This window comes from Watersipora subatra, chromosome 10 (genome assembly GCF_963576615.1).
Source record: "Watersipora subatra chromosome 10, tzWatSuba1.1, whole genome shotgun sequence".
Taxonomy (NCBI): domain Eukaryota; kingdom Metazoa; phylum Bryozoa; class Gymnolaemata; order Cheilostomatida; family Watersiporidae; genus Watersipora; species Watersipora subatra.
The window spans coordinates 9,038,235-9,065,801 of NC_088717.1; the positions used below are offsets into that span (position 1 = coordinate 9,038,235).

Sequence of the window (27,567 nt, forward strand, 5' to 3'; positions counted from 1 at the left end):
TTGTAGTTAACTGTAGTAGGTTTTAGGTTTGGCTTTCCTAGCTTCTCCCATATTGATTTACAGATGAAGTTGTCACATGCTCCAGTGTCCAGTTCAAGTGTGAAGTTGTCTCCCTCCAGTTTGATGTTTTCAGCAAGTTTCACCATCTTGGTTGATGTGCATTCTATCATCTTTACTAGTTTTTCTGCTGCAGATGATTTCTTTTTCTTGCATGCTCTTTCTATGTGACCTTGTTTAGAACAAAAGTTGCAGGTGGCTGCTTTGAATCTGCAGTCATCCGCTGTATGGTTAGTTCGGTCACATCTGTAGCATAGCTTTCCTTCCTTCTGCTTGTCAGGTGTAGAGTTGTTTTTCTGGATTGGTTTGTATCTTGATTTCTGTTGAGCAACCTTGTTGACTTTAGACGAGTTTCCATAAACTGTCTCTTTGGCAACTTTAGCTGCTTCTTCTGTTTCCTGTGCTACCTGTATAGCTTTGTTGAAGTTGAGTTCATTGTCCTTGACCTTGAAGCGAGATTTGAGAACTGCTTCATTGTTTACAGAGCAGATAAATCTTGTTCTGAGAGCCTCATCTAATGGATCTGTAATGTCTATGAAGGCACATGTAGTTGCATCTTGACGAATTCTGGCAGCTAACTCTTGAATAGTTTCTCCAGGTTTCCTCTGCATGTCACTCCAATACTTGTAACGCTCTCCAACAATGAAGCGCTTAGGGTCATACTGGTCTTTGAGAAATTCCAGTATTTCATCCATGTTGAGGTCGTTGATCTGCTTGGGTGTTGGAAGCTGAGCTGCTATATTACTAAGCTGCTTGTAGAGTGTAGGCTGTTGGTTGGTGAGAAAAGTGCCAGCAATCTTGTCTTGATGAATAGAATTTGCTGCAATGAATGTGTTGAATCTGTCTATGTAATCTGTTAGTAGCTCTGCTGTTGGGTCAAAACCTGGGAAGGCTGGAACAGCGGTTGCAGCTGTTTCTTGTTTCCGTTGTAGGTTTTGTAGTAGTAGCTCCATCAGTTTCTTATTCTCCTCCATTCTTTCATCTTGCTGACGTCTGTATTCCTCTTGTTGCTGCTTGAACTCCTCATGCTGCTGTTGTCTATGCTCTTCTTGCTGCTTTCTCTGCTCCTCTTGCTGCTGTCTCTGGTCCTCCTGCTGCTTCCGCATTAGCTTGATCAGGTCTGCTACTTCTGCCATTGTAGTTGTGCAATTTTGAACAGTTACTCTTGTAATAAACTAGAACTCTTTGTATCGATTTTATCAATGATAAAATCTGAACAAAACTCTTTGTAACTGTTCAAAAGAGAAATCCTTGTCGCCAATTAGCTTCTGTTATGTTTCTGCACAGAAGCAATTAAATAGAGTATTAAATTAGAGAAATGGTTTATTGCACACTCCAGAGACAACTGATTTGATAACAGAAAACCCAAGTATTTATATGTTTGGTCATAGAAAAGCTTTGTAAAAAGCTACAAGCATTATTAATAGCTATAATGAGACAGTACTATATAATATTAGCTTGTATAAAGCTTTAGCTAAAAAGCATAATGTTTGTTGGCAAAGTACCAGTAATACTTGGCACTTGCATGACAAGGACAATAATTTAACATTTTGTAATATATTTATTAGTATAATATTAACGCTTCTCATGTTTTATAAATACTATAAACTATATATTAACTTCAACTATTACGTTAAGGTATTTTTAACTTAACTTCAACTACTGTGCGGTTAAAGTTCAACTTTATGTGAGGTTAAAGTTCAACTTTATGTGAGGTTAAAGTTCAGTTTTATGTGAGGTCGGTCAACACTATAGTAGGTTCAAATGTAAGTATTTCATCAAAATGAACTCTGTGACTGTGAGCTTGCGTCAAAATGTTTAATAGCCTTTGATTTATCTTCCTTGCTTATGTTTGTTTTTATTATTAGCAGTTGTCTTCTCTTTTTTCAAGACTATTTTCCATTTTTATCTTAATAATAGCCATATTTGTTCATGTACCTGCCTGAAGCTTAGGCTAAAGTCTAGACTAAAAACTTAGGCTCTATATTTTATCGGCACACATGACAATCTGTTACGGTGCACTGTTCCAATACAGTCATGGCACCAAATTAGCTGCTTTTCTGAGGTTTTTTTTCTGGCTCTGAGATGCACTAATGAGGCTTCAACAGTCAAAACGATGCTTTCAACTGATAGCACGTATTTTCTGCTGCTAATCTTGAGCTATCGGACAGCCCCTTTTGCTTCATTTTTAGACATTTTGTAATTTTTGTAAGCTTGCACCAACTTGTTTCTTAGTTTTTGATTTATCTTCCTTGCTTATGTCTATTTTTTTGCTTTCAGTTGTTTACTCTTTTTCAAGTTTTCAATTTTTATCATAATAAAAGCCGCATTTGTTTGTTTATTTGCCTGAAGCTTAGGCTAAAGTTTAGACTGAAAACTTACACTCAATAGGACTCAAACTTCTAACACTTGGGTTGGTAGACTAGCACTTTAACATCTGTACTAATCTACCACTTAATTTACCACGCAAGAATCTTGTCAGCAGTCAAAAAATTTAAAGTTCTTTCAAAATCAACACAATTTACTCAACCTATCACAAACTTTTTCATGTAAAGCTACAATTAACCCTTTGGCTGGGTTAAAACCCGGCAAAAACACCCAAAAGTCGTGTCATTTATTTTTTTAAATTCAATAAAATCAATATTTTATGAACATGCAAGTATCAAATCTTAAATTTATTTCTATGAACAAAATCTTTTGTACATAAACAATTATTTGCATATCTACTACTACAAAAAATACAACCATGTGCATTTTCTGATCAAACAAAAAATCACTAACGATCGCAGGATTATATAGTTTTTTATTTCGCCGTTTTGAAAATCGAGCCGATGTTGACTGGTTTTTCCAACTTTTATTTTTTACCAAAGAGGTGCGATTTTTGTTGCTTATAGCACAAAGCAACGCCTCTCAGATCATCGTTTCATAATGTACAGTGTAAATCATCAACTGATATTTTGTTGATGATATTTAAAATTTACTTGTGTTCAATTCATATCCTTTGTTTATCGTTACGAGACGGCAGCTTTAGAAAACATCTACCGAAAGCAACATGGTGTTCCTCCTCGCAACCGATAAACGACATTTTGATCATTTCCCCAGCCAAAGGGTTAAGTATCATGTGAGCGTGCAGACGGGCCTCTATATCAACCATGACAGTATAGTGAGATTCTTCATTTATTTGAAAAGTTATTTTTTATTCCTTCTCAATTGACTTTACTTTTTAGTTTTATTTTTTGCACAAATCCCGGGACATTCGATAGGTGATCATTGAACAATGTCATTGCCATGATCAAAACAACAAAATGATCATAACATGAAATCGGTAAATAATTATTTTCATTTTTTAAATAAATAATAATTTTTAAAATATATAATAAATTATTATTTAATTTATTACCTCAATCCTGTCTATCTCATATCACTCTCAATCTCTTATATTATATATTACACTACTTAGATAATGATTTTCTTTAAATAAAACATTGATTATGCTACCTCAACCTGCGCCAAGCTTGCAATATGAATATAATAAATAAATATATATTATAAAAAATGCATATGATTATGAAATAATTATATATTGATTTATTACGATTACTATAACTTTTCTAAATACTATATGTAATCTTTTTAATCATAGTAATGACATATGGCAGATTTGGTTAGTTCTCTTTTGTCCAAGGTTAGTTCAAGAACTAGTAGAAGATAAAAGCAAAAAATCTGACACAAACTTGACTGAAGGGTTATTGTTATCTTTCAGGTGTTTGATAGAATTCAATTCACTTGATATGAAATTATAAATACTTTTGAATGAATGACTAGAAATGTACCAAATACAACACATTTGATATTGCCCACTCTAAGGGTGAGTTAAGATCTGAGTTACAGTTAACTACCACATCAGCCACACAAATATTTAAATCATCATATCTCTGCCGTCATTGTAGCAAGCCTCGCTCAGCTGCTGGATATACCACATTTTCACACTTCTTCTCTTAACAGGAACTACTCAAAAGCAAGATAAAACAAGCGTAGCATGCGGCAGGGAGCCTAATTCAAACTTTTTTCAGTTTATCCGATTCATGGCCAGTACAAACCCACAGCTAGACCAATGGATGAAAGGCCATCGAACCTACACATCACCTGACAACCAGAACGAGCTTATCAACATCATTGGCCAGGACATATCCTGTTCATTGTGTAAAAGAGTAAAAGATGAAGGGGCTGGATACTACACAATCATGTTAGATGAAAGCACAGATATATCTAACAAAGAACAGATGACCTTCTGTTTGAGGTTTTTGCTTTTTATACTTAAAATGAACAAGTTGTCAAAGCTTTTAGGTCACTTGGCTCTTATTCTCAATGTTCTATGGTTAAAACTTTGGGTTGATGTCATGCCCTGTAGGTGAGAGGGTTTGAAGAACTTTGCGGACCATGCTTGTGGTAATAATCTAAAGACTCTTTATTGACATGAGCCATGAGGGCTTTATTGACCCCCCTCCTCATACTTGCTAATTATTTGAAATTTACATCTAATCCCTTTTACAATTGTTTTATTTTTTTTAATTTATTAGGCTAGCAGAAAACCTTTTCCTCACGTATGAAGTTTGAAAGTTACAGTTGTTCGTCAAAGTTTGATAAACTTTGCAGTTGTTTTTATTTTCTCTTAAATTATTTCAACTACACAAAACACTTTTCTCATGATAGGTTACCTATCATGTTTCCTCATGTTACCTATGTAGTTTGAATGTTAGAATGGCAAATGTTGTTATATATGTTAAATGCAAATATATTTTTTCTGCAAAGACTTTTTGTTACCCAGGTACAGGTACAGCTTATGGTGTAAAATGTTGAAAAAAGACTTTACCGAAATTTTTTTATCGCCTTGAAGCAGATTAAAATTTACCTTATTTTATTTTAATAGGAAAAACTGTTTCGGATCTCAAACTTCTAGAACTGATTATGTTCGAGAACTGAGGTTCTACTGTACATTATCAAAAGATATACATGTAGGTTGCTGAAAGTTATGAAATTTTAAATTTTCATTGGTTTGAAAACCCTTACTGTTGTTCTGTTTATTTTTAAATCAGTTGTCTTGCACAAAACATTTTCCTCATGATACTGTATGAAGTTTGAAAGTTGTAGTTGTTTGAAAAAGTTTGAATACCTTTGCAGTTGTTTTATTTTCTCTCCTAAATTATTTCAACTACACAAAACACTCATTTCATGATATGTAGTTTGAAAGTTAGAATGGCAAATGTTGTTATATGTTAAATACAAATCAATATTCTGTTCCAAAAAAGTTTTTACTACCCGGGCAACGCCGGGTAGTACCACTAGGCTACGGGCCGTGGCGTCACTCGGGAATGCGCGAGACCTTTTTTGCCCTGAGAACAGCGAGAGTCTTCAGGCGTTGCTTTCGGATGAATGAGTCGGCGAGTGCGAGGCGATTGATTGCAAAGCGATTGAGAGCTAGGCGATTGATTGCGAGTGCAGGGCGATTGGTGGCGCAACGATTGGTTGCGAGTGCAAGGTGGTTGATTGCAAGGGGAGTGCGAAGCAATTTATTGCGAGGAGAGTGTAAGGCGGTTAATTGCGTGGCGGGTGCGGGCCGTTTGATTGCAAAGCGTTTGATAGCAAGTGAAAAGCGATTGATTGCAAGGCCCGTGCAAGAGCGTGATTATCAACTGCTTGGCGGGTGAAAACTGGTCAGTTGAGGCGGGGGCTCAGCAGCAGAAGTGTGCGATTGTCAACTGCAAATATAGACAGGTATGAACGAATGCACGAATCTAGACACATTAATCTAGAATATTTACTAGATTTTACACGCATCTAGCTGTAAGACGCATTGCAGACTTTCATTGTTCTCCCAACATTGAAATGTATATGCGCATGCATACTTTGATCAGGGCAACAATTTTAGTAGACTTCATATTTGGAGTTGTTTTACGGTATAAAAGACAAATTTCAATAGACCATATGCTGCACGTGAATCTGTTCCTGTAGGTGGGTAATGCAGCTAGTTTGTGCATAATCCAATCAGATAGGAAAGGTTTAGGAATATTTCGACAATTTTCCAAGATTTGGTAACATTTAAATATGTTTTTATGTGTTTTTGTATTGTTATTATACTTAAACGACTTTACACAAAAATGGTTAAGTTGGTTAATGCGGTTTTGGTACAAGGGTTTGCGACGTTGTTGATGAATAATTTTCATTAGTTGTGTGCACATGCATTTGTGGTGGAACACAAGATTTCCATCCCTTCTTGTACAGTTTCTATCCGGAGTTATGTTCCCTTTATTTCATCTGTTAGCCACGCCCCTAAGAGAGGCTGGTCTTATCATATAATTTGCATAATTTCATGTACTTAAGGCAGGGTCTCGGCCCTTTGTAGTTGTTCAATACATGCAGTGCAATTGAATCATACTCTTTCTGCTACCTTAAGCGATACCAGAACCACCCAGGCATATAGCTATCTCCAAAGACCTAGTCTATGGACTGTGCTGTGGGGATAGACTCATAAAAACACTGTCGACCCCTGTCGACCTCGTCGACCTTCGGTCGACTTGTCGACCTAGTATAAAACCTCTTTGGGTGCAATCCCTTGTGTGAGGTGGTTAATGTTGACCGGTGGAGTAAGCCGACCTAGTCGCCTCTGCGTGTTGGTCACGGGAAACCAGTACACAGCCACTGTGAAGGGTGAATGCAGACCGGTAGTGTAAAGGACAGCCTTTTATATTGGACTAATCCTTATATTTAACTTAGTTAATTTATGCCTTAACGAAACTACAATGCTGAGTCAATGCGTGTGAGTGGTGCAGTGAAACTATTTGGCTGGGGTGCGTTTTCGCCGTTGCAATACGTCCGGTCACGGGGCGGTATCGGCCGATAGTTTTAGTGCCGTTTTCTCAGTTAGTCATGCAGAACGGCTTAGGATTACCTACGCTTTTCATCTAGTGCAGATCAGTTGGTCACACCGGTCTCTGTAGTTTGGTTGAGTTAATATACCGTGTATTGGACAACTATACCACTCTATTCTTAAGTACAAGTTAGAAACCACTACGGCGAGACAACTCATACATAATTATAAACTAACACAAACCTAGCCGTACCAGAACCTTAAAGGCAAAACCTCAAAGGCAAAAGCTTTCACGGGCATACCAAGAACTGGCACGCATAATAAAATAACCTATTCAACCTCAAAGAATTGTGTCTAGTCCTATTGCACCCGTAGACGCACACCCTTAGACATAACCTGGTACAGCTACAGTGAAAGCTTACCTATCGAGACTATCAACCAGACCACCCTGTCCAGGAACCGGAGACGCCGTTGGAAACAAGATACGCAGACGTTGCACACCGTTACGGAACGACGGACAGCTAAGTAAAACACATCTACGAACGTTATCTATCTACACTTAAACCTGAACCTTATCTAGTTACTTTATGCAGAATTTTGTTTAATTTTCCTTTAATCCTTTCTCATTCTATTCCTTAGTTTACTCTACAATCAGATTATTTGTAAACAGAGACTGGGTTGACCAATTCTGCTTTGAAAAGTTACTGCTTTACCGATTTATTCAGTTTCGGGGGATTCACAGTAGTTAAAGCCCTGATATCGTCGGCCCTTACTGGTTCCTGCTGGAGGGCGTGTTGTGATTGCGTTGGGGTTCCGACAGCCTGTGTTGTTTTCCTGTGCCCTCATTCCGCGCATGTCATTGTATTGTTAGCCAAACTTGAGTAAACAATAAGGCAGCCTGATAAATCTTGTGAAATTTCCACATACATGTACTATAACTCCGCTGTATTACTCAACCAAGCATGAGTGTACAGGCCTACAGGCGTAGCTTACGTCATATGAATGAAGATGCATTGAGACCCTTTATCAAAGCTGAGCTATCGGATGCAAACAATGCTGTACTCAACATAAGCACTAAAATACAACAAGCAGCTAACACTGGTGATAGTACTGGTACTGATGTGTCGCTAGAGCCTGAGGAACTGAAAGAGTTTTTGGAGCACACTAAACCATACAATTACACTATGCTGCTGATAGATGAAATTTTTAAGACACTTAAAGGTGTATCACATGATGAGGAAAATGAGCTGAGTGAAGAAATCTCAGAGTTATGTCAAACCATGGCTGAGCTGCATGCTACTGTAGGTACGTTTCGCGACACTATAATTCAATCTTTACAAAACAAATTCTCACAACTGAAATCGAAGGCTTTTAGTACATTCGCTGACTGTCAGAAAGACATAGCTAGCAGCCCTACCCGAACCACAAAGCTGGAGACCTGGATCAGCACCCTAGCGAAAGTGGATCAGGAAATAATCCAAGTATACGAAGATTTACGCAGATGGTCAAATGGAAAGCTGTATGGCAGTACTCAACAGGACATGGACAAGATTAGTCAGAATGTCAGAAGCCTCACTCGAAAAGCAAATCAGCTACTCTTCGCCGCAGAAGAATGTAATGACGAAGGGGCAAACTCTGAAGAAGAGGACAGTGTGGTAGAACAAAAATCCAGTATACACACCACATCATCCGTTCACAATCAATCTGTTAAGTTAGCTGTTTCCAAAACACAAGCTTTGGTTGAGGCAATGAAAAGGGAAAATAGCAGTAAAGAAACAGACCTTCTAAGCTGCTCTAGTCAAGACACGCATGGAGGTATAGCACTAGCCAAGGAGTTCGCACAGGCGATTGCTACAAGTTTTGCGCAGAGCATGGAGCTGCAAAGAGTACCAGTACCCAGCCTGTACGTGTTCAATGGAGATCCTCTGGAGTATGCTGACTGGGAGATGGCATTTTCAGCAGTAGTCGACAAAAGTGGAATATCTGAAGAGGAAAAGATGAGAAATTTACAGAGAAGCGTAGCAGGTCCAGCTAGAAAAACGATACAGCGCTACTTCAGATTGGAGTCACCTAATGCTACCAAACAAGCCCGACAGACTTTGAGAGAGAAGTTTGGCGATGACTTCAAGATATGCGATGCCTACAAGAAAGAATTGAACAGCTGGCCAAAGATTGGTGGTAAAGACCAAAATGCACTCACCGACTATTCAGAATTTCTGCATCAGTGTCTAATTACCATGGATGACGTTCCAGCTTTGTGCTCACTAAATGATTGGAGTGAGATACGAAAGGTAGTCGATAAGCTACCAGACTGGCTAGTCAATCAATGGAAGAGAAAAGTCACGTCATACAAACGCAAACACAAAGTATATCCAAAGCTGAAAGACCTGACAGAATTTCTACAAGATGAAGTAGAAGTTAATGGGACAGAGGTGACAACAGAAAGTCGTGGTGCTACTGCAATGGTGAAGCCAGCTATAAACAACAAACCCAAAAAGTCAGCTACACTAACTGTCAAATCAACAGAGAAGACACTTACCGAGAAGAAAACTTCAAGTCGGCCTTCCCGTAAATTTTGCTACAACTGTGAAATGACCAATCATATGAGTGTTGACTGTGGTCATCTACGCAGGAAGCCTCACGCAGAGGTGATAAAACTGATCAAAGAGAAGCAGCTATGCTTTGGTTGCCTGCGGCCTGGTCATTCGTACAAAATGTGTCAGAATAGAGCGCAGTGTACCAAATGCTCCAGACGCCACCCTGACTGCCTACATACCGAGGAGAAACCTGAAGAAAAGAAGAAAGAAAATATTGAAACTGTTCAAACCTGCGGCAAAGTACAGAGCACAACAGACGGATTTACATCAGCAATGATTGTACCTGTTTGGGTGTCACACAAGAATAAACCTCATCAGGAACTACTTACCTATGCCATGCTCGATACCCAGAGCAGCTCTACCTTCATGTTAGACAACCTGTTTGACAAGCTCAAATGCCCAGCAACTAAAACAAACCTGACAATCACTACCCTCACTTCCAAGAAAGAAACAACAGAAAGTCTGAAGATCAGTAACCTTCAAGTAAGAGGATACAGGCAGTCTAAGAAACTGAACCTTCCACCGACATACACAAGACAGTTTATTCCATTTGACAAAGATCATGTTCCTACAAGAAGCAAAACTACTTCCTGGCCTCATCTTCAACACGTGGAGAATGAGCTAGAAGAACTCTTTGAGTGTGATGCTGGTCTGCTGATAGGATATGATTGCATGAGTGCATTAGCCCCAATAGAGACCCTCAGAGCAGAGGGTAATGTTCCTTACGCTGTCAAGACTGAATTGGGATGGAGCATCGTGGGCACAGTAGACCAGAGAGAAAGTGCAGATAGATTAGGAATTAGCCACAGAGTAATCATGAAAGAGTCAGAGGCTGGAAATCAGCTAGCTTTTGAATGCAAAACAACGATAAAGGAAAAGAATTTTTCAAACGAGATTACAAAAATCATGCAGGCAGATTTCACAGACATTAAAGACCATAGCAAAGCAATCTCTATGGAAGATAGATCATTTCTGCAACAACTGAGCAAGAACATCTACCAGGATTCTGAGGACTTTGTCACCATGCCACTGCCGTTTCGTGAGAGACCTACCAATCTACCAGACAACCAAAAGATGGCCGAGAAACGACTCCATCTACTAGGAAAAAAACTCCAAAGCGAACCTATGTTCAGACAGCAGTACACAGAGTTTATGACCAACTTACTAGATCAGGGTCATGCAGAAGAGGTCACTACACCTGGAAAGAAAGGAGAGTGTTGGTTTTTACCACACTTCGCAGTTTTTCACTCAAAGAAACCTGACAAGATCAGAGTAGTATTTGATGGCAGTGCGAAGTTCAGACAACAGTCCATCAACGACCACTTACTGCAAGGTCCCGATCTCCTGAACGGATTATTAGGAGTGCTTCTGAGATTCAGAGCAAAGAAAATTGCCATCATGTGTGACATCGAGAAAATGTTTCATCAGTTTCGGGTGGCGGAGCATGACAGAGACTACTTCAGATTCCTGTGGTGGGATGACAAAATGGAGACAGTCAAGGTATACAGAATGGTTGTGCACCTTTTCGGCGCTACATCTTCACCTGGTTGCGCCACATTTGGATTGAGATATCTGGCACAGAAACACCAGAGCACACATCCGAAAGCTGCAGACTTCATTCAACAATCTCTATATGTAGATGACGGATTGATATCAGTCAGTAGTGAGCAAGAAGCAAAGGAGCTTATAGAGTCAGCTAGAGATCTCTGCAAGAAAGGCAACATCAGACTACACAAATTTGTAACAAACTCATCAGAGGTGCTGGAAACTGTTCCCCCTTCAGAAAGATCCCAGAACCTGCAGGAAGCCACTATAACCACGACTACTCCAACACAACCATAGAGAGCATTAGGAGTACTCTGGTGTGTAGAAACGGACACCTTTCGTTTTACCATGCCGGTCTCTAAGGAGATGCAAACTAGACGAGAAATACTATCCCTGATAGCTTCAATATATGATCCGCTAGGGTTCCTAGCACCTTTCATAATTACGGGAAAACAGATACTACAGGAGCTGTGTAGACGCAAAGCAGATTGTGAAAGTAAACTACCATCTGACCTGACACCGATGTGGCACAAGTGGACAAGAGGACTACGAGATCTTTCAGAACTACGTATAGTAAGATCTAACATGATAGAGGAAGATGCTGCTAAAAGTGAAATACACTGCTTTTCGGATGCAAGCACTACTGGCTATGGTGCATGTGCCTACCTCAGACAAATAACCAAAGAAGGAGAAGTGAAGTGTAGTTACCTGCTTGGAAAAGCAAGAGTGGCACCCCTCAAGATGATCACGATTCCGCGCATGGAACTTCAAGCTGCTGTTGTTGCCACGCAACTAGTGAGCGTACTTGAGAGGGAGCTGAAAGACTTGCTGCCGGCCAACACTGCTACACACTACTGGTGTGATTCTATGATTGTACTAAACTACATTTCAAATGATGCTAAGAAATTCAAAGTCTACGTAGCAAATCGTATCCAGCAAATTTGAGACGTGTCAACACCTACACAATGGCACCACATAGCATCTGGAAATAACCCTGCTGACCACGCATCCAGGGGTTCTGAAGCGAAAGACATAATTCGACATTGGATTAATCCACCAAGTTTCCTTCAGCAGTCAGACATCAAAATATCCACAACGAAACTGCAAAAAACAACGGATAATCTCCCTGAAGCACGTTGCCTGTCTACTTCTGTAAAATAAATACCTAGACTTTTAGGGATGATGGAGCGGTACTCTAAATGGGAAACGCTAGTCAACACTTTCGCGGTGTTCATCAGGGTTGCCATACATAAAAAAAACAAAAACTAACACCCCTACAACTGAGAAAAAAAGCTATCAGGCTAATCATCAAAACAGCCCAAAGTCGACTAGAGAACAAACATCTTAAACAGTTAGACCCGTACACAGATGACGATGGTATCATACGCATAGGAGGGAGGCTAAAATACTCTACCACTCTCACCATCGACTTGAAGCACCCAGCAATTCTGCCAAAGACATGCCACATCACAAACTTGATCGTACAGTACTATCATCGACTAACTGGTCACTCTGGAAGAGGACTGACAACTGCTACAATATGACAGAACGGATATTGGATCACAGGACTATCTACCGCAGTGTCTACGGTAATACACAATTGTGTAATATGCAAAAAACTAAGAGGAAATACGGAGACTCAAAAAATGGCGGACCTACCAGCCGTACGATTGGAACCAGCCACACCATTCCACTACTCCGGAATGGATTGTTTTGGGCCGTTTCACGCCAAAGATGGACGCCGTGAAGTTAAACGCTACGGACTGATGTTCACATGCCTAACATCTCGAGCAGTCCACATAGAAATGCTAGACGATTTGACCACGGATGCATTTCTGAACTCACTCAGATGCCTAATAGCCATGCGAGGCAATGTGAAGTCACTCTATTCAGACCAAGGCACTAATTTCAGAGGTGCACAGACAGAACTGAAAAAAAACCTGGCTGAAATAAATGAAGAACTGCACAAAAAACTTGCAGAAAAGTTTGAATGTGAATTTCTTTTTAACACCCCATTGTCAAGCCACATGGGAGGCGTTTGGGAAAGACAGATTAGAACAGCGAGACAGGCTCTGGAAGAACTAATCCAAGAAAGACACGCACAGCTTACTAGTTCTTCTCTCCGAACACTCTTTTACGAGGCTACCAACATTATAAACAGCAGACCGCTCACAGTGAAAGATCTAAATGACCCCAACAGCCATCCTCTCACACCAAACCACCTGCTGCACTTCAAATCAGATGTTTGCCTACCACCACCAGGGGACTTCTCAGACGCAGATGCCTACTCCAGAAAACAGTGGCGAAGAATACAACATTTGGCCAACGTCTTCTGGAAGAAATGGAGACTGGGATATCTGCAAACCTTGCAGCATAGGCAGAAGTGGACCGATGAGAAAGAGTCGCTAAAAGTCGGCGACATAGTTTTTGTGATGGATGCTAACCCACTACGAAACCAGTGGAAGCTGGCTAAAGTAACAGAGATGATCGAAAGTCATGATGGAAGAGCTAGAAGAGCGAAGTTAACACTAGGCAACACTCAATTAGACCGACAAGGTAGAGCCATCAAACAAGCTACGGAGATAGAAAGACCGCTGAACAAGCTGATCATTCTGACTCGAGTTTGAAATCGTTCCTTCCAGGAAAGATTTCCGGGGGGAGTGTAAAGGACAGCCTTTTATATTGGACTAACCCTTATATTTAACTTAGTTAATTTATGCCTTAACGAAACTACAATGCTGAGTCAATGCGTGTGAGTGGTGCAGTGAAACTATTTGGCTGGGGTGCGTTTTCGCCGTTGCAATACGTCCGGTCACGGGGCGGTATCGGCCGATAGTTTTAGTGCCGTTTTCTCAGTTAGTCATGCAGAACGGCTTAGGATTACCTACGCTTTTCATCTAGTGCAGATCAGTTGGTCAAACCGGTCTCTGTAGTTTGGTTGAGTTAATATACCGTGTATTGGACAACTATACCACTCTATTCTTAAGTACAAGTTAGAAACCACTACGGCGAGACAACTCATACATAATTATAAACTAACACAAACCTAGCCGTACCAGAACCTTAAAGGCAAAACCTCAAAGGCAAAAGCTTTCACGGTGCATACCAAGAACTGGCACGCATAATAAAATAACCTATTCAACCTCAAAGAATTGTGTCTAGTCCTATTGCACCCGTAGACGCACACCCTTAGACATAACCTGGTACAGCTACAGGTAGAGTAAGCCGACCTAGTCGCCTCTACGTGTTGGTCGCAGGAACCAACACACTGGTGGCAGCAGTGGGATTAGACTGCTGTAACACGGACTTCTAAGACAACCTTTGTAACCATGCCAAGCAGCCAACGGAATGCTACCAGACATCTGGCTGAGGCAGCGCTACAACAGGTCGACCAGATTGGTCAGATGACAGAGGCTATTACTAGAGCCTTACAAATGCCTAGGAGGGAGGCTAGCTTCAAGCCACCGAAATTCGATGGGAGTGAAGATGTGGAACTATTTATCTCCCAGTTCGAAGAGGTTGCAGAAGCTAATGAGTGGAATGAGAAGGCCACTCTCCTCCATCTGCGTGAGACGCTGAAAGAAAGGGCCAGAGGTTGCAGTCAAGGAGATTCACCTGCCTCCATCTTCTCGGCCTTACGCACAAAGTACGGGCTCTCCCCAAGAGAGGCTAAGAGTAGGCTCCACCTCAAGAGGGAGCCAAAGACTAGCCTCCAAGAACACGCAACGGAGATGGAGCATCTAGTGAAGATAGCATACGCTGACCTTCCGGACTCCTACCAAGCTAACATGGCCATGGATGCGTTTTCCCTGACTCTAGGAAACACGCACCTCCAACGCCATCTTTTGGCAGTAAGAGCCCAGAGCTTGGAGGAAGCGGTGCAGGCAGGAAATGAGTTCCTGCAAATTCAGCCCACTCTTCCTCGGCCTGGTGCTCGACCCCTAGTAATGACAGTGGAGAAGGAGGAGACTACCCCTGCTACAGTCGCCCCCATCCACTTGGATCCCCCATCAGCCACCCTGAATGACGTCCTACTGGCTATAAAAGGGTTAACAGATGGACTAAAAGAAGGAAACCAATTGGGGCGACGAGGAGCAGAGAAAAAGGAACCTAACTGTTGGGGCTGCGGCTAGACAGGGCACGTACAGCGCCGGTGCCCTCAAGCTATCCAAAGAAAACCACCTCAAGCCACGAGGTCGGGAAACGGTTCCCATCCACAGCAGTAGGGGGAAGTGCTGACTGTGGATTTACTATACCAATGCAAGACCAGTGGCAATGGCCACGACGGACTAGGCGACACAGGCTCCCTCCCTGGTTGCCACCGGTCCTCTTGCATAACCAGTATCAGCCCTTACCTGAGTGTGCAGGTCTCCCACCCTCGAAAACCAAGGAAGAAACATACGTCTGGCCAAAGCCGTCTCGGCCTTCCAAAAAAGGCCCCCAGAGAATGAGCGAAGCCGGACGAACTCATGGAGATGAATTGTGAAAGCCACATAATAGCAGCTATTTCTTGCCAGGTCGCATCAGAGGGCAGCTTGTCCAGTTTCTCGTGGACACCGGATGCACGTCTAATCTGTTGGGACGGCATGTTTTTGAGCGCTTACCCAAGGATGTCAAGAGCCGATTAGAGGTTCGAGAAGACTATGGGCGGATGGCAGATGGTACACGGCTGCAATTTCACAGACTCATCACTCTCCCAGTCAGAGTCAGGAGTGTCCAAGTCACTGTATCTCTAGTGGTGTGTGCCCTGAAGGAGGATGCCATCCTGGGCATGCCATTCTTGGTCGACCACCACTGTGAGATGAATTTTCAGCAACCCACGTTGGTGTTAAGTGGGCAGAAATTGACTTGCACTGACAGAGAGGGTCGACCCCTGACAAGTGGAGTTCAAATAATGCGAGCCACAACGCTTCCCCCTCGAGACAAGGTCCTAGTTGCTGGGCGTCTCACGTCCTCATCCTATCAGCCTGTAGGGCTAATCGAAGGAGTAAGAAGCAGTTATATGGTTGCCGCCAGCCTACATCAACCCGGTAAAAAGGGGAGAGTGGCCATCCGCTGTATGAATCCTACCGACCATCCAGTCCGCGTGACGGCAGGGACGATTGTGGGACAATACACTTGAGTAGGGCCGGACGAAATAGGGGGTTCCTGGACAGCAAAGGAGGATGTCGAGACTCCTAAGGAACATCCCCCTTCTCCTTCAGGCGTGCGCCCCCCCACATGCAGGACTTGCTCCAACAAGCGGCGCCGCATTGCTCGTCCTCTACCGAGCACAGAAGGATGGAAGACCTTTTGGTTCGTTATGCGGATGTGTTCAGCCAAGGAAGCAAAGACGTGGGGCGTACCACCCTGGTACAACATGAAATCCCCCTTCTCCCAGAGGCACAACCCATCCGTCAACCCCCATATCGAGTAGGACATGAGAAAGAAGCTAAAATCGAGCGACAGGTTTCGGCTCTTGAGAAACAAGGCATGATTGAGCCCGCTCACGGGGCTTGGAGCTCTCCGGTAGTCTTGGTGAGGAAAAAGGACGGGCGTGGCGATTATATGTAAACTATAGAAAGCTCAATAGTGTCACTCATCAGGACGCCTACCCCCTTCCCCGGATTGACGAGAGTTTAGATGCCTTGTCCGGCAGCAAGTTTTTCAGTACCCCGGATATGATGAGCGGGTATTGGCAAGTACCTCTCTCTGCTGAGGCCCATGAACAGTCAGCATTCACCACACGCAGTGGATTATGAGATGGAAGGTGCTCCCCTTTGGGCTGACCTCTGCTCCGGCTATCTTCTAGCGGCTAATGGAACGCGTCCTCCAAGAACTACACTGGAAAACTTTGCTGCTATACCTAGACGACATCATCATCATGTCAGCAGACTTCTCTAGTCATGTAACTAGGCTGGCAGAGGTGTTGGAACAATTGAGGCAAGCAGGATTAAAATTGAAGCCCTCTAAATGCAGTCTGTTCCAGACCCAAGTCAAGTACCTGGGCCACATAGTCAGCGACACTGGAGTGGCTACCGACCCTGAGAAGATTCAGGCCATCAGTGAATGGGCAGCATCACAGGATGTGACTCAATTAAGATCGTACTTGGATACCACTGGGTACTACCACCGATACGTAGCTGACTACGCCTCGATCGCCAAACCTCTCACCCTGTTGACAAGCGAGGGGGTCCCCTGGAAGTGGGGAAAAGATGAACAGGAAGCTTTCCTTAAGCTTAAGTGGTCACTGACGCTCGCTCCAGTACTGGCATATCCTGATCCCTCTTTACCCTACGTACTCGATACTGATGCTAGTAACGTAGGGACCGGAGCGGTGTTATCCCAGGTCCAGCAAGGCAAGGAGCGACCTATAGCCTACTATAGCAAGACATCCCCCTATCCCCCCCCCCCCCCCCCCCGAACGCAACTACTGCGTAACGAGAAGAGAGCTGCTGGCAGTCGTGCTAGCTGTCCGATATTTTCGGCCATACCTATATGGCAGAGAGTTTACCATCCGGACAGATCATGCCTCCTTGGTTTGGCTGCACCGAAGAAATGAACCCTCTTGCCAGGTAGCCCGGTGGCTGGAGAGCCGAGCACAAGTATCGAATCATCCATTGAAAAGGCGTTAAGCACGGTAACGCCGATGGGTTGAGTCGACAACAATGCATCGACTGCCAGCAGTGTGCTGCCATTGAGAAGCGGGATCGGGGGCCAACTAGGTCACAAGTGTGTGACTCTCTAGTACTCCCAGGGACTAATTGGGAAACTACCGTACCAGTGGACCAAATTCCAGTACAGCCACTAAGAGGTACAGGAGGACTCAGTCCTAGCGCCCACCAGTTGGATGAAGACGAATGGCCTCGACTACCCAGCAGCAGACATACATCAGGGCCCAGCCTCCCGACTCCCACACCAGCCAGCCTAGTTCCGGTACGGCTGCCATGCGGTGCGAGATCACCCAGAGTGTTGGACAACCCCCTCAGAAAGTCTCAAAACCCTCGGTTACGGGCCATCAAGGTGGCAGGTGAGCCAGGACTCATTGTGGAGACTGACCAAGTTACAGTAAGATCAGACGCTAAAGCCACGAGTTTAGATCTCTCACCGCCAGCTGCCCCAAAGGTCTCAGAATTGTTGGCAGTAGTACAAACCTCACTAGATGAAGTACGAGCATTGCAACAGAGACCCGCTACCGACCTAGGGATAATTTACCAGGCCGTCAGGAACTGGAAAAGAGTCGAAGAGGCAGTATTGCAAGTAGGCAGCTCCGAGTTGCAGCGGTTGGCCCGGATGTTCCATCAGCTCCAGATTGACGAATCAGGTGTATTGACCCTTCATCTCATCTCATCTCAAAATCAGCAAGAAAGGGTGGTGGTGGTATGCCCCCAAACTCTGCGACAGGAGATCCTGTGGAAGGCCCACGAACAAACTCACTGCGGTGTGGAAAGGACCCTGAAGCGCGTCCAGTTGGATTGGTACTGGCCGGGCATGACTGGAGATATCAGGAGGGCAGTTCTCTCCTGTGAAGTTTGCCAGCGAGCTAAGACGGGAAAGGCCTGGACCTCCGGGAATCGACAACGGTTGTACGCTGGGAGGCCATGGCAACGTCTAGCAGTAGATTTAGGGGGACCACTACCTCAGACACCTCGAGGAAATAGCTGGGTGTTGGTACTCACTGACTATTTCACTCGGTGGTCGGATGCCTTGGCTATCCCTGACGCCACAGCTCAAACGGTGGCCCAAGTCTTAGATGAAAAAGTATTCAGTTACTTCGGTCTGCCCGAAATTATCCACACCGACCAGGGGAGCCAATTCGAGTCCTCTTTGCTTCAAGAGCTATGTGACTTGTGGGGAGTCGACAAATCTAGGACCACTCCGTACCACCCCGAAGGAAATTGTGTGGTTGAAAGAAACAATCGAGTATTGGGTGACTCCCTACGAGCACTTTTACTGGGCAGAGGACAAGAGGACTGGGATCAACTATTGCCACAGATCATGCAGACGCTGCGAGGGCTATCGCACTCCGCCATTAAGGAAACACCCAATTATTTGATGTTGGGTCGAGAGCTTCGTCTTCCTGACCAATTGCTGCGTGGAAATAGGTTGGAGTCATTTACGAGCACACACGAGTATGTCCAGACTGTTCACGACCGGTTGATACAAGCTCATACTCTCCTCCGAGATAGACAGAAGGAAGTTATATCAACCGATGTGAGAGAGCCTCTGCTGTTCAATGAGGGTGACCTCGTATGGTTGCTAAGCAAGCGGCGAAGAAAAGGGGAAAATCCGAAATTAGCGGCCAAGTATGTGGGGCCCTATCGTGTACTAAGGAGTCACGAAAATCATACGTACGAAGTAGAAAGATATGGACAGCGATCCACTCAGGCCGAAGGAAGATTAAGGCTCTGTTGCCCTAGCCCTGTGCAACAAGGTCGAGCCCTAACTGAAGTCGAACCTGCCCGACGTCCCAACATGAGAGGTTATTCCCGGAGACGAGTATCACAGAAAAACGGTAATCCAGATGCTGTTATTTCCGAATCACTTCTGCCTAGTCGATTAATAGATTTACCAATACCACAATCGCCAGGAAAACTGGAACCACCTCGGTTCCCCAGCGAAGAATTTTTGGTCTCTCCAAGTGAACACAACTCTGACTCGAGGACTGGCCTTGACACTGGCTGCGAATTGGCGACCGAAGAAGCAAGAGCTACGGGGAATGAAGGAGCCCAGGCTAGTACCACTGGGACCGGAAACACCACGCGGCCCCAACGAATAAGCAAGCCCCCTGCGTATCTAGCAGATTACGACACTAGTACTGACAATCAGGAGAGGCCAGAAGGGGTCAAGGCCGAAGGGCAACCATTTTGGAAAGTAAAGAAAGCCCTCTCACTGTTTGTTACCAGCTCGACACGCACGCACACGTACGCCCTCCAGCCATGGAAGTGATTAGAGAAACCATCAAGGAAGCTTCCCCAATTACCGTAGCTCTACCCTTGCTGTCAGAGCTGGTAATTCCGTTAGAGCTGCACCCTGCTTCCAATGAGACGTTGGACGGTATAGACTCTGACACGACAAAAAAGGATTTTTCTCCGAGTTATCGAATACCGACCAAGTGGGTCTCGGAGGAGACGACAGGAATAATAATGAAGCTGTGTGAGGAAGACGGTGCCCACTGCCCTTTATGCCATCAGTCTTTTTCCACCCCCCGAAGGCGTCGGATCCATATCTCACAACACTTCACGAGGTTCTTCTGCAAATGTGGAAGAAATTCTACTTCAAGAGATACGATAGCCAAACACCAATCGAGAATGAAGGGCCTGGAGAACCGGAAAAATCACGGCGGAGGGGGTATCAGGATCTACGAGGTCGACCGCGCCAGTTACCCCGCATGGATAAGGAGGGTCGAATTAATTAATCCACCGGCCTTCGAGAAGCCTATGCCTCATGGTTCGGTTAAGATAAAGCCCCCCGTGAGGAGAGGACCACAGGAGGCACCTTTTTCCTCTCCCCCGAAGGAAAAGCGGGTGGATCGGAAGTGGAGTCCGCTCAAGAAAGGGAAACCCATACCTGCTCCCAGGAAGTCGCTAACAACGGTGGGAAGCATCCAAAGTCGACTGGGAGACGTCCGACTCCGTGCCACGGTAGACGCCCTCCGAGAGGAGGCATCCAGCCTCAGACGAACGGCCCGCCGCCTGGAGGAGCTGGCTAACCAGATGTCGACTAAGTGAAAGCTTACGATACAGATTCCGTTAAAACATTGACTATTCTTAGAAACCATTATTTACACATCTTTTATCTTGTAGTATATTCTAGCTCGTTTGTGTTCTTTTTTTTTATTTCTATTTTATTTTACCTTTTTGTTTGTTTTTTTTTGTTGTTATAGCCGATTGCCGTCTATAGGGGCGGCGTGCGTGGTGGAACACAAGATTTCCATCCCCTCTTGTACAGTTTCTATCCGGAGTTATGTTCCCTTTCTTTCTTTTGTTAGCCACGCCCCTAAGAGAGCTGGTCTTATCATCTAATTTGCATAATTTCATGTACTTAAGGCAGGGTCTCGGCCCTTTGTAGTTGTTCAATACATGCAGTGCAATTGGATCATACTCTTTCTGCTACCTTAAGCGATACCAGAACCACCCAGGCATATAGCTATCTCCAAAGATCTAGTCTATGGACTGTGCTGTGGGGATAGACTCATAAAAACACTTTCGACCCCTGTCGACCTCGTCGACCTCCGGTCGACCTTGTCGACCTAATATAAAACCTCTTTGAGTGCAATCCTTTGTGTGAGGTGGTTAATGTTGACCGGTGGAGTAAGCCGACCAAGTCGCCTCTGCGTGTTGGTCACGGGAAATCAGCACACAGCCCCTGTGAAGGGTGAATGTTGACCAGTAGAGTAAGCCGACCTAGTCGCCTCTACGTGTTGGTCGCAGGAACCAACACACATTTATCATAAAACTCTCAAACATTTGCCCCGCTCGTTGGGTCGTGGGATTATATGCAATAGAAAATCACATGCACTTGCATGGGTACACACAGACCCACACGCACACCCACGCCAAACCGTCATGATAGTACTCTTAAATAGAATGTAAAGTCTTTCAAGTAGTGTGAAATCTTTCAACTTTATGAGAGTTGTCTACACAGGGCTGAGCTGATGCAACAAAAGCAAATAACTCTACAGCTTAGAATACATCATCCTCTACATCATCATCTTTTAATCTAGTCTTCTTTCATACTCACCATGATCTGTTTCTCCTCATGTGTAACTGATCATAAAGGAATTATAGTGTTCTGTATTTTACAGATGCGTGTTACCATAATAATCAAATCTCACAAGATCGGCCACCTGGCTGGTGGTAGACTAGCCTTGCCACTTCATCTCGCATTGATGTATTATGGGTGACTTGAATTAAAACCAACATTTATGAAATAAATTCAAGAGTAAATGCTGCCTCTAGTTATGTTGGGCTCCAGCTCAGGGCTTATTTTCTTGTACAGTAAACTACCTAAAATTGATGCTCTCATATCTGAGCAGATGTGGTCCGCACATAACTAGCGAGTTTTTTTCAAAAGATAATGCAGCATTAAGTTGCAGATCATAGTGGGAGAACAGCGCAGGCTAGAACTAAATTGCAAATCACCATAGCATGCCATAACACAGTATTACTAACAATGTCATACGAGACAATGCAACAGTTTATCAAAATCCAGTCAGATCATATACGTTGAACGAACACAGCTCTGCAATCAGAATAATTGGATACACTTTGCATTAGAACATGTAATGAGATTATCAGAACTAATTTAATCAGCTAATATTATCAGTTTGTTGGGTTATTTTCACTCACTTTCACTGATCTTCATGCATCTTATAAAACACCAATACATGGGGTAAACTACGTAGAATATATTATTGTATACAATATATATTATTAGATACATATGGTATTTTCACTTTTTTTAATACATATATTTTATGTGTTGCAACCAAACTGTTACATTTCTGTTGCAATTGCTACCCGTTGCAACTTACAAAAGAAGAATATTTTAAATGACTTTAGACTTTTCAGTAAATGGCTAAACCTATTTGCTCAATAATACAGAAAGCAGTATGGTTTTACCTTGCTTGAGCTATGATGTAAGACCAAAGTATGATATGCATTAATTCCTAATTCTCTGTTGTCCAAACATTGCAATCATAAAATAAATCTATAGTTTGCGCATTGGCTTTTTTTTCCTAATTCTAAATGTGGTAAAACTTCATTTTTCTGCCAGTACAATGTTTCTAATAATTAGTGACACCACTAAGTTTTTTGTGAGCATCTTTCTTAAAAGGGAAAAAATTGTTTAGCTATATCCATCAGTACTGTAATGAATGCAATGAAGTTTTTTCTTTAAAGAGCAAGCAGCGTACTGTGAGAATAATCAGAAATTAGTATTCAGTTTAGATTAACCAAATGCCATCTGGATAACACAAGCAGAAATAAGATACGGATGATGAAGCAAAGTGAAACATAAATGGGTTGAAAACAGCAGGAAAACAATAAAAGTTTGACATAAAACAAGTAAACAAGTATTTCTCAGAACTTCCTGCATAGCTGGCCCTGTTGGTAATTCCAAATTGTCTGAGACATCCACAAATCCTATAATGACTTAAGAGGGCTTTTCTGCAAAATGACATAATAAACCGTACTGCGAAACAAGTAAACGTAATACCTACAGTCTAAAAATTGACTGCCAACTTAATGTAATTAAGCTCTTATCAGTTTTAGTTGTGCACTCAACGGCATCTTACTATCCGAAAGTTATAGATAAAACTCAAACTCATCAATAATTTATTATAGACTATTTGTGCCAGGTAATAAAAAAGGCATTAGACAGAACATTGTTTTGTTATTTATCTATATACAGTCAAACATGGATAACTTGCCCTCGGATAGCTCGAACACATGGTTAACTCGAGCGGTTTCTTTGGTTCATTCTCACGTAATAATAAATCGCATTAAATAACTTGACCTCAACTCTGTTAACTTGAACAGTTTTTGCCCAACAGCTATCGAAACGGTTGTTATCGGTTTAGAAAGTCACTTTATTCTTAGCCATAGACGTAAACTTCAACTTTTTGTAATTCATAGGCATCGTTATTACCACCATCGGCAAAATATTTTTGCCAACGACTTTTCTGAAGGTTTGGAGAAAATTGATTTTTAACAAACATCCGCTTAGCGAGGGCCCTTCGGAGGCAAAGAAAAGTGAGGTAACCATTGCATAAACTTCCAGAGAAATCTGCAAAATTGATCTTGGTTAAAACGCTCAAAAGAAAAATATGTCTTTCCTTCTAAGCATTTCAACAACGATCAAATTTTGCCAATTTTAATCTAAAAAATGTTCTGGCAATAGCAGCACCTCAAACAACAAACCAAACTCAAGTAATAGAAAATAGAAAAATCTCTATATTTTTTGATAAAAAAGTTTTAAACCTCACATTAGAAGCATTTAATTTGAAACAAGCTATTTATGCTTTTGAATTATATTATAGTTTGTATATGTACAATAGATAAATATATACATGAACTTGTGGCGGTGCTCTGATAACTTGAAATCTCTGATAACGCGAACACTTTCGCTCGATGCCGTGAAGATTGAGTTATCCATGTTTGACTGTATAAATTTCTCATACTCTGTCGGAAATCCAGCTATAGATCTTAAAATCTTGGAATAAATATTCCATACTGAAGAGGATTCGATCTCGGACCAAGCCATTCACAAGTCTTATGCCTAGCCCACTAAACTATGGAAGTCGAATTGCTACACTGCCAATATAAGTTATTATATCAGAGCAATACCTAACTGCTTTAGGTATGACGCGGGTCATAGCATAACGTCACGAGAAGCTGTTCGCTCACATTATTAAATTGCCTCATAGCAAAACTCTCACTACTTCTCATTTTTTATAAGACAAAAAAGTTTTCTCATGATATTTAGTTTGAAAGTTAGAATGGCAAATGTAGTAATATGTTAAATACAACTCAATTTTCTGTCGAAATACTCTTCTATTACACGGCCAACGCCGGGTGGCACAAGAGTGTGAGGAATAACTGATACAAACAATAAATCTTACAGATCTTACATTAATCTTACAAAAGATGTGTAAGCTAATACTCAAAGCAAGCGCTGATAGGAACTTTTTTGAAAAACACGTTTAACGAACGAAAGATTCAGCTGTTGAGGAAAGGAAATAGCGTTTGTTACCATACTATATCGCTATTAGAATAAACGAAAAATAACAAAATGAAATATATTCATACAAACCAAAGTGTTTCAATTTTAGCTAAAAGAAGTAATGCAAAATATTTTTGGAACAAACAAGATTTTTAAGTGAACAAAGATTTTGCTCGTATTTATTGATTGTGAAAAGCAAGCTTCCGAGTCAAAATCCAAAAAACATAATGTAGATAGGAAAAAGTCTTCTGAGCAGCTAGAATAAATAAGATGTAGATTTAAAATAAATAGCAAGTATGTAAACTACATTTATATACATTTTACATATCTACTTTGTATATATTTTGGTTACTTATATAATCAGTACAAAAGTCGCCAAATTTCCAGTTTGAGATAAATTATTAGCTTTGCCGAAAAAAACGAATAAGCATCGCGACGCATATACTTAGGTAATAAACTATTTTTGATCAGGAGCATCGTAAATCGTGGACGTAAAGCTAAATATATAGCCTTAGATCTATAGCCGGAATGCATACATACGACGACGCCAATGAAAAATGACATACGAGCTTTGAGAAAAAAATATATAGATTAAATCTTCCTGCAGCCACATATTTAACAGATTGACTCACCTCCTTTAGTTTAGCTACTGGAAGGGTTGCTTGCATCAGTTTCAGAAGCTTTGAAAAGAGGCTCTACTTCCATCTCATGGGAGCTAAAGAATTGCTCACTTTCTTTGCTCATTATATTCGGTTGATGATCCACAAGGCTTCCTCTCTTAGTCATGAGTGGTGGAGTTGTTGGTTTGTCTTCCATTTTTGGAGAGGGAATGGAAGGCTCACCTTCTTTGTCCGTTTGCTTCATCTGAGGATCCAGAGGACTTCCATTTTCAGCCTCGAACGGGAAGGTATTTGCTGCGGCTTGCGCGTCATTTGCAGCAGAACGCTTAATCTTCTCGTCTGGCAGCTGATTTGGTTTTTCCGAGTGGGTCAAAACATTTATTTTAGATGGTTGATCCGTTGATTTTGGTTGGAACTCTGTGACAGGAATCATAGCTGCTGAGCTATCTGAGCTGCAAATTTCCAAAATAATCGTTTTTGTAACAAAATTACTTAATCAACTTTTAGAAATAATTATATATTAAAATTCTAATAATAATGACTAAAGATTTTTGATCACTTCATTTAAACATAAGTTCCTTAAATTAAGTTTGAAGTTTTTACTGTAAACACAATTTAAGTTTTTAATTCGACTGCAAAATCTATTAAACATAAAGCTGTATTTTCATTATCTTACTATGGTTAGGTTGAATGACATCAACTTCAGGTATATGTTGTGTACATGTAAGATAACAATCTGCATGATACATACTGTAGTTGTTAGTTTTAGAAGCACATTGCTTTTTAGTTCTCCTACAGGTTTTCTTTTTTTCTGGTCATTAATTTTTGATTACCATTGAACCATTGAAAAACACCAAAATATCTGAAAAAAGGTAAACAAAAAACACTTTGATTAAAAAAGTTTAGTGCGATACACTAATTAATTACTTTGATGGTGTAGCTTATAATGAAAAATTTGTTAAGTTTGGAGTTACAAGCAAATACAATACTTTTTAGGTGGTAACAATGTTTTTAACCTTTTATAGTCAGAGTTTGAGATAACGATGGCTGCTATTGTTGTACAGTGATCCTGGATAAAAATCTCAATGCCTGTTGAAAAAATTTAAAACCGTTTAGCAAGATTGCAAATCACATAAACAAATCTGAAAATAATTGATAGGATTTAGACCTCCATGACAACGATTCAAAGTGTAGTTTTAATACTTGTGAAAATCACTCTTTTCAGGTGCACTCTCATTTGATAATCATGGAAAGCGCTACAGCAAGAAGCAAAATATATTTTTGATTACTTTCTACTACGGGTTCGTAATGATCGATGAGCGTCAAACCAGCTTGCAAATAAAGGTGACGTTCAAATAAATAATGGTGCTGTGATTTTTAGCACTTGTTATATAGTTGAATTCTATTAGAGGTGACGTTCACATGAATGTCGCACAATATTTTTAGCACATGAACAGCGATAAAAAGTGAAGTAAGAAAAATGCTAACACATCAATCATTCAATTAAATATATCCTAAAAATAATTTTCAACTAAAAAGCTCTGATAGTTACTCATACATTTAAACATTCTATCTTTGAGTAATGAGCAACCTGAAAAACTGTGATTAAAACACTGATTTACCACAGCATTTAAGGAATTTTTATTCTCCAACCATATTCAAGGTATAATTAGGGCCATCTTAACCAAGTGAATTATGTCTACATGTTTCTAGCTTTAAGGATTTTTTCTTCATCAACGTAATTATGTCTACTAGCTCGCCTATACTTGTTTTTCCACAATTCTAAATTTTATAGACAAAAGGATTTCGCAGCATGAGGACATGAAATTGGTAGCAACAGGTAAGTTCAGGAGTAAATTTTCTGTTAAGAAGCTTTTATCAGTTAGTTGTTTACATTATGTAGTACAAGGTGAAAAAGGAAGCAGCAAAGTATCGATAAACACTTGTGTGCAGCCACTGAACTCTAAGTTTGATGATTCCTGTTGAAAGAACACAGATGAGAGCTCTAGCATATCTTAATATTTTTAATTAAAGGTAAAAGTTAACTGACGGCATTTGAAAACTGCCTGTTTGTAAAATTCATCATTATGTTTTTGTTTTTTAGCAATCATTTTTTGTTAGCAAAGTTATAGACCAGTTTTGAAAACAAACATACTTGTTAGACAAACTCTTGGCT

The 27,567-nt window shown here is 41.7% G+C and overlaps 3 protein-coding genes across 3 annotated transcripts; all 3 read left to right on the forward strand.

Moving 5' to 3' along the window:
- The first annotated feature begins 7,887 nt into the window (after positions 1 to 7,887).
- On the forward strand, positions 7,888 to 11,364 carry LOC137406740 (uncharacterized). The gene has a single exon (XM_068093355.1). It carries the CDS (start codon positions 7,888 to 7,890, stop codon positions 11,362 to 11,364), a length of 3,477 nt encoding a protein of 1,158 aa, XP_067949456.1.
- A 51-nt stretch (positions 11,365 to 11,415) lies between these two features.
- Positions 11,416 to 12,012, forward strand: LOC137406743 (uncharacterized). Its single transcript, XM_068093356.1, has one exon. The coding sequence runs from the start codon at positions 11,416 to 11,418 to the stop codon at positions 12,010 to 12,012; it is 597 nt and encodes a 198-aa protein (XP_067949457.1).
- Positions 12,013 to 12,713: 701 nt separating this feature from the next.
- LOC137406744 (uncharacterized) lies at positions 12,714 to 13,694 on the forward strand. Its single transcript, XM_068093357.1, has one exon. The coding sequence runs from the start codon at positions 12,714 to 12,716 to the stop codon at positions 13,692 to 13,694; it is 981 nt and encodes a 326-aa protein (XP_067949458.1).
- The last annotated feature ends 13,873 nt before the right edge of the window (positions 13,695 to 27,567 follow it).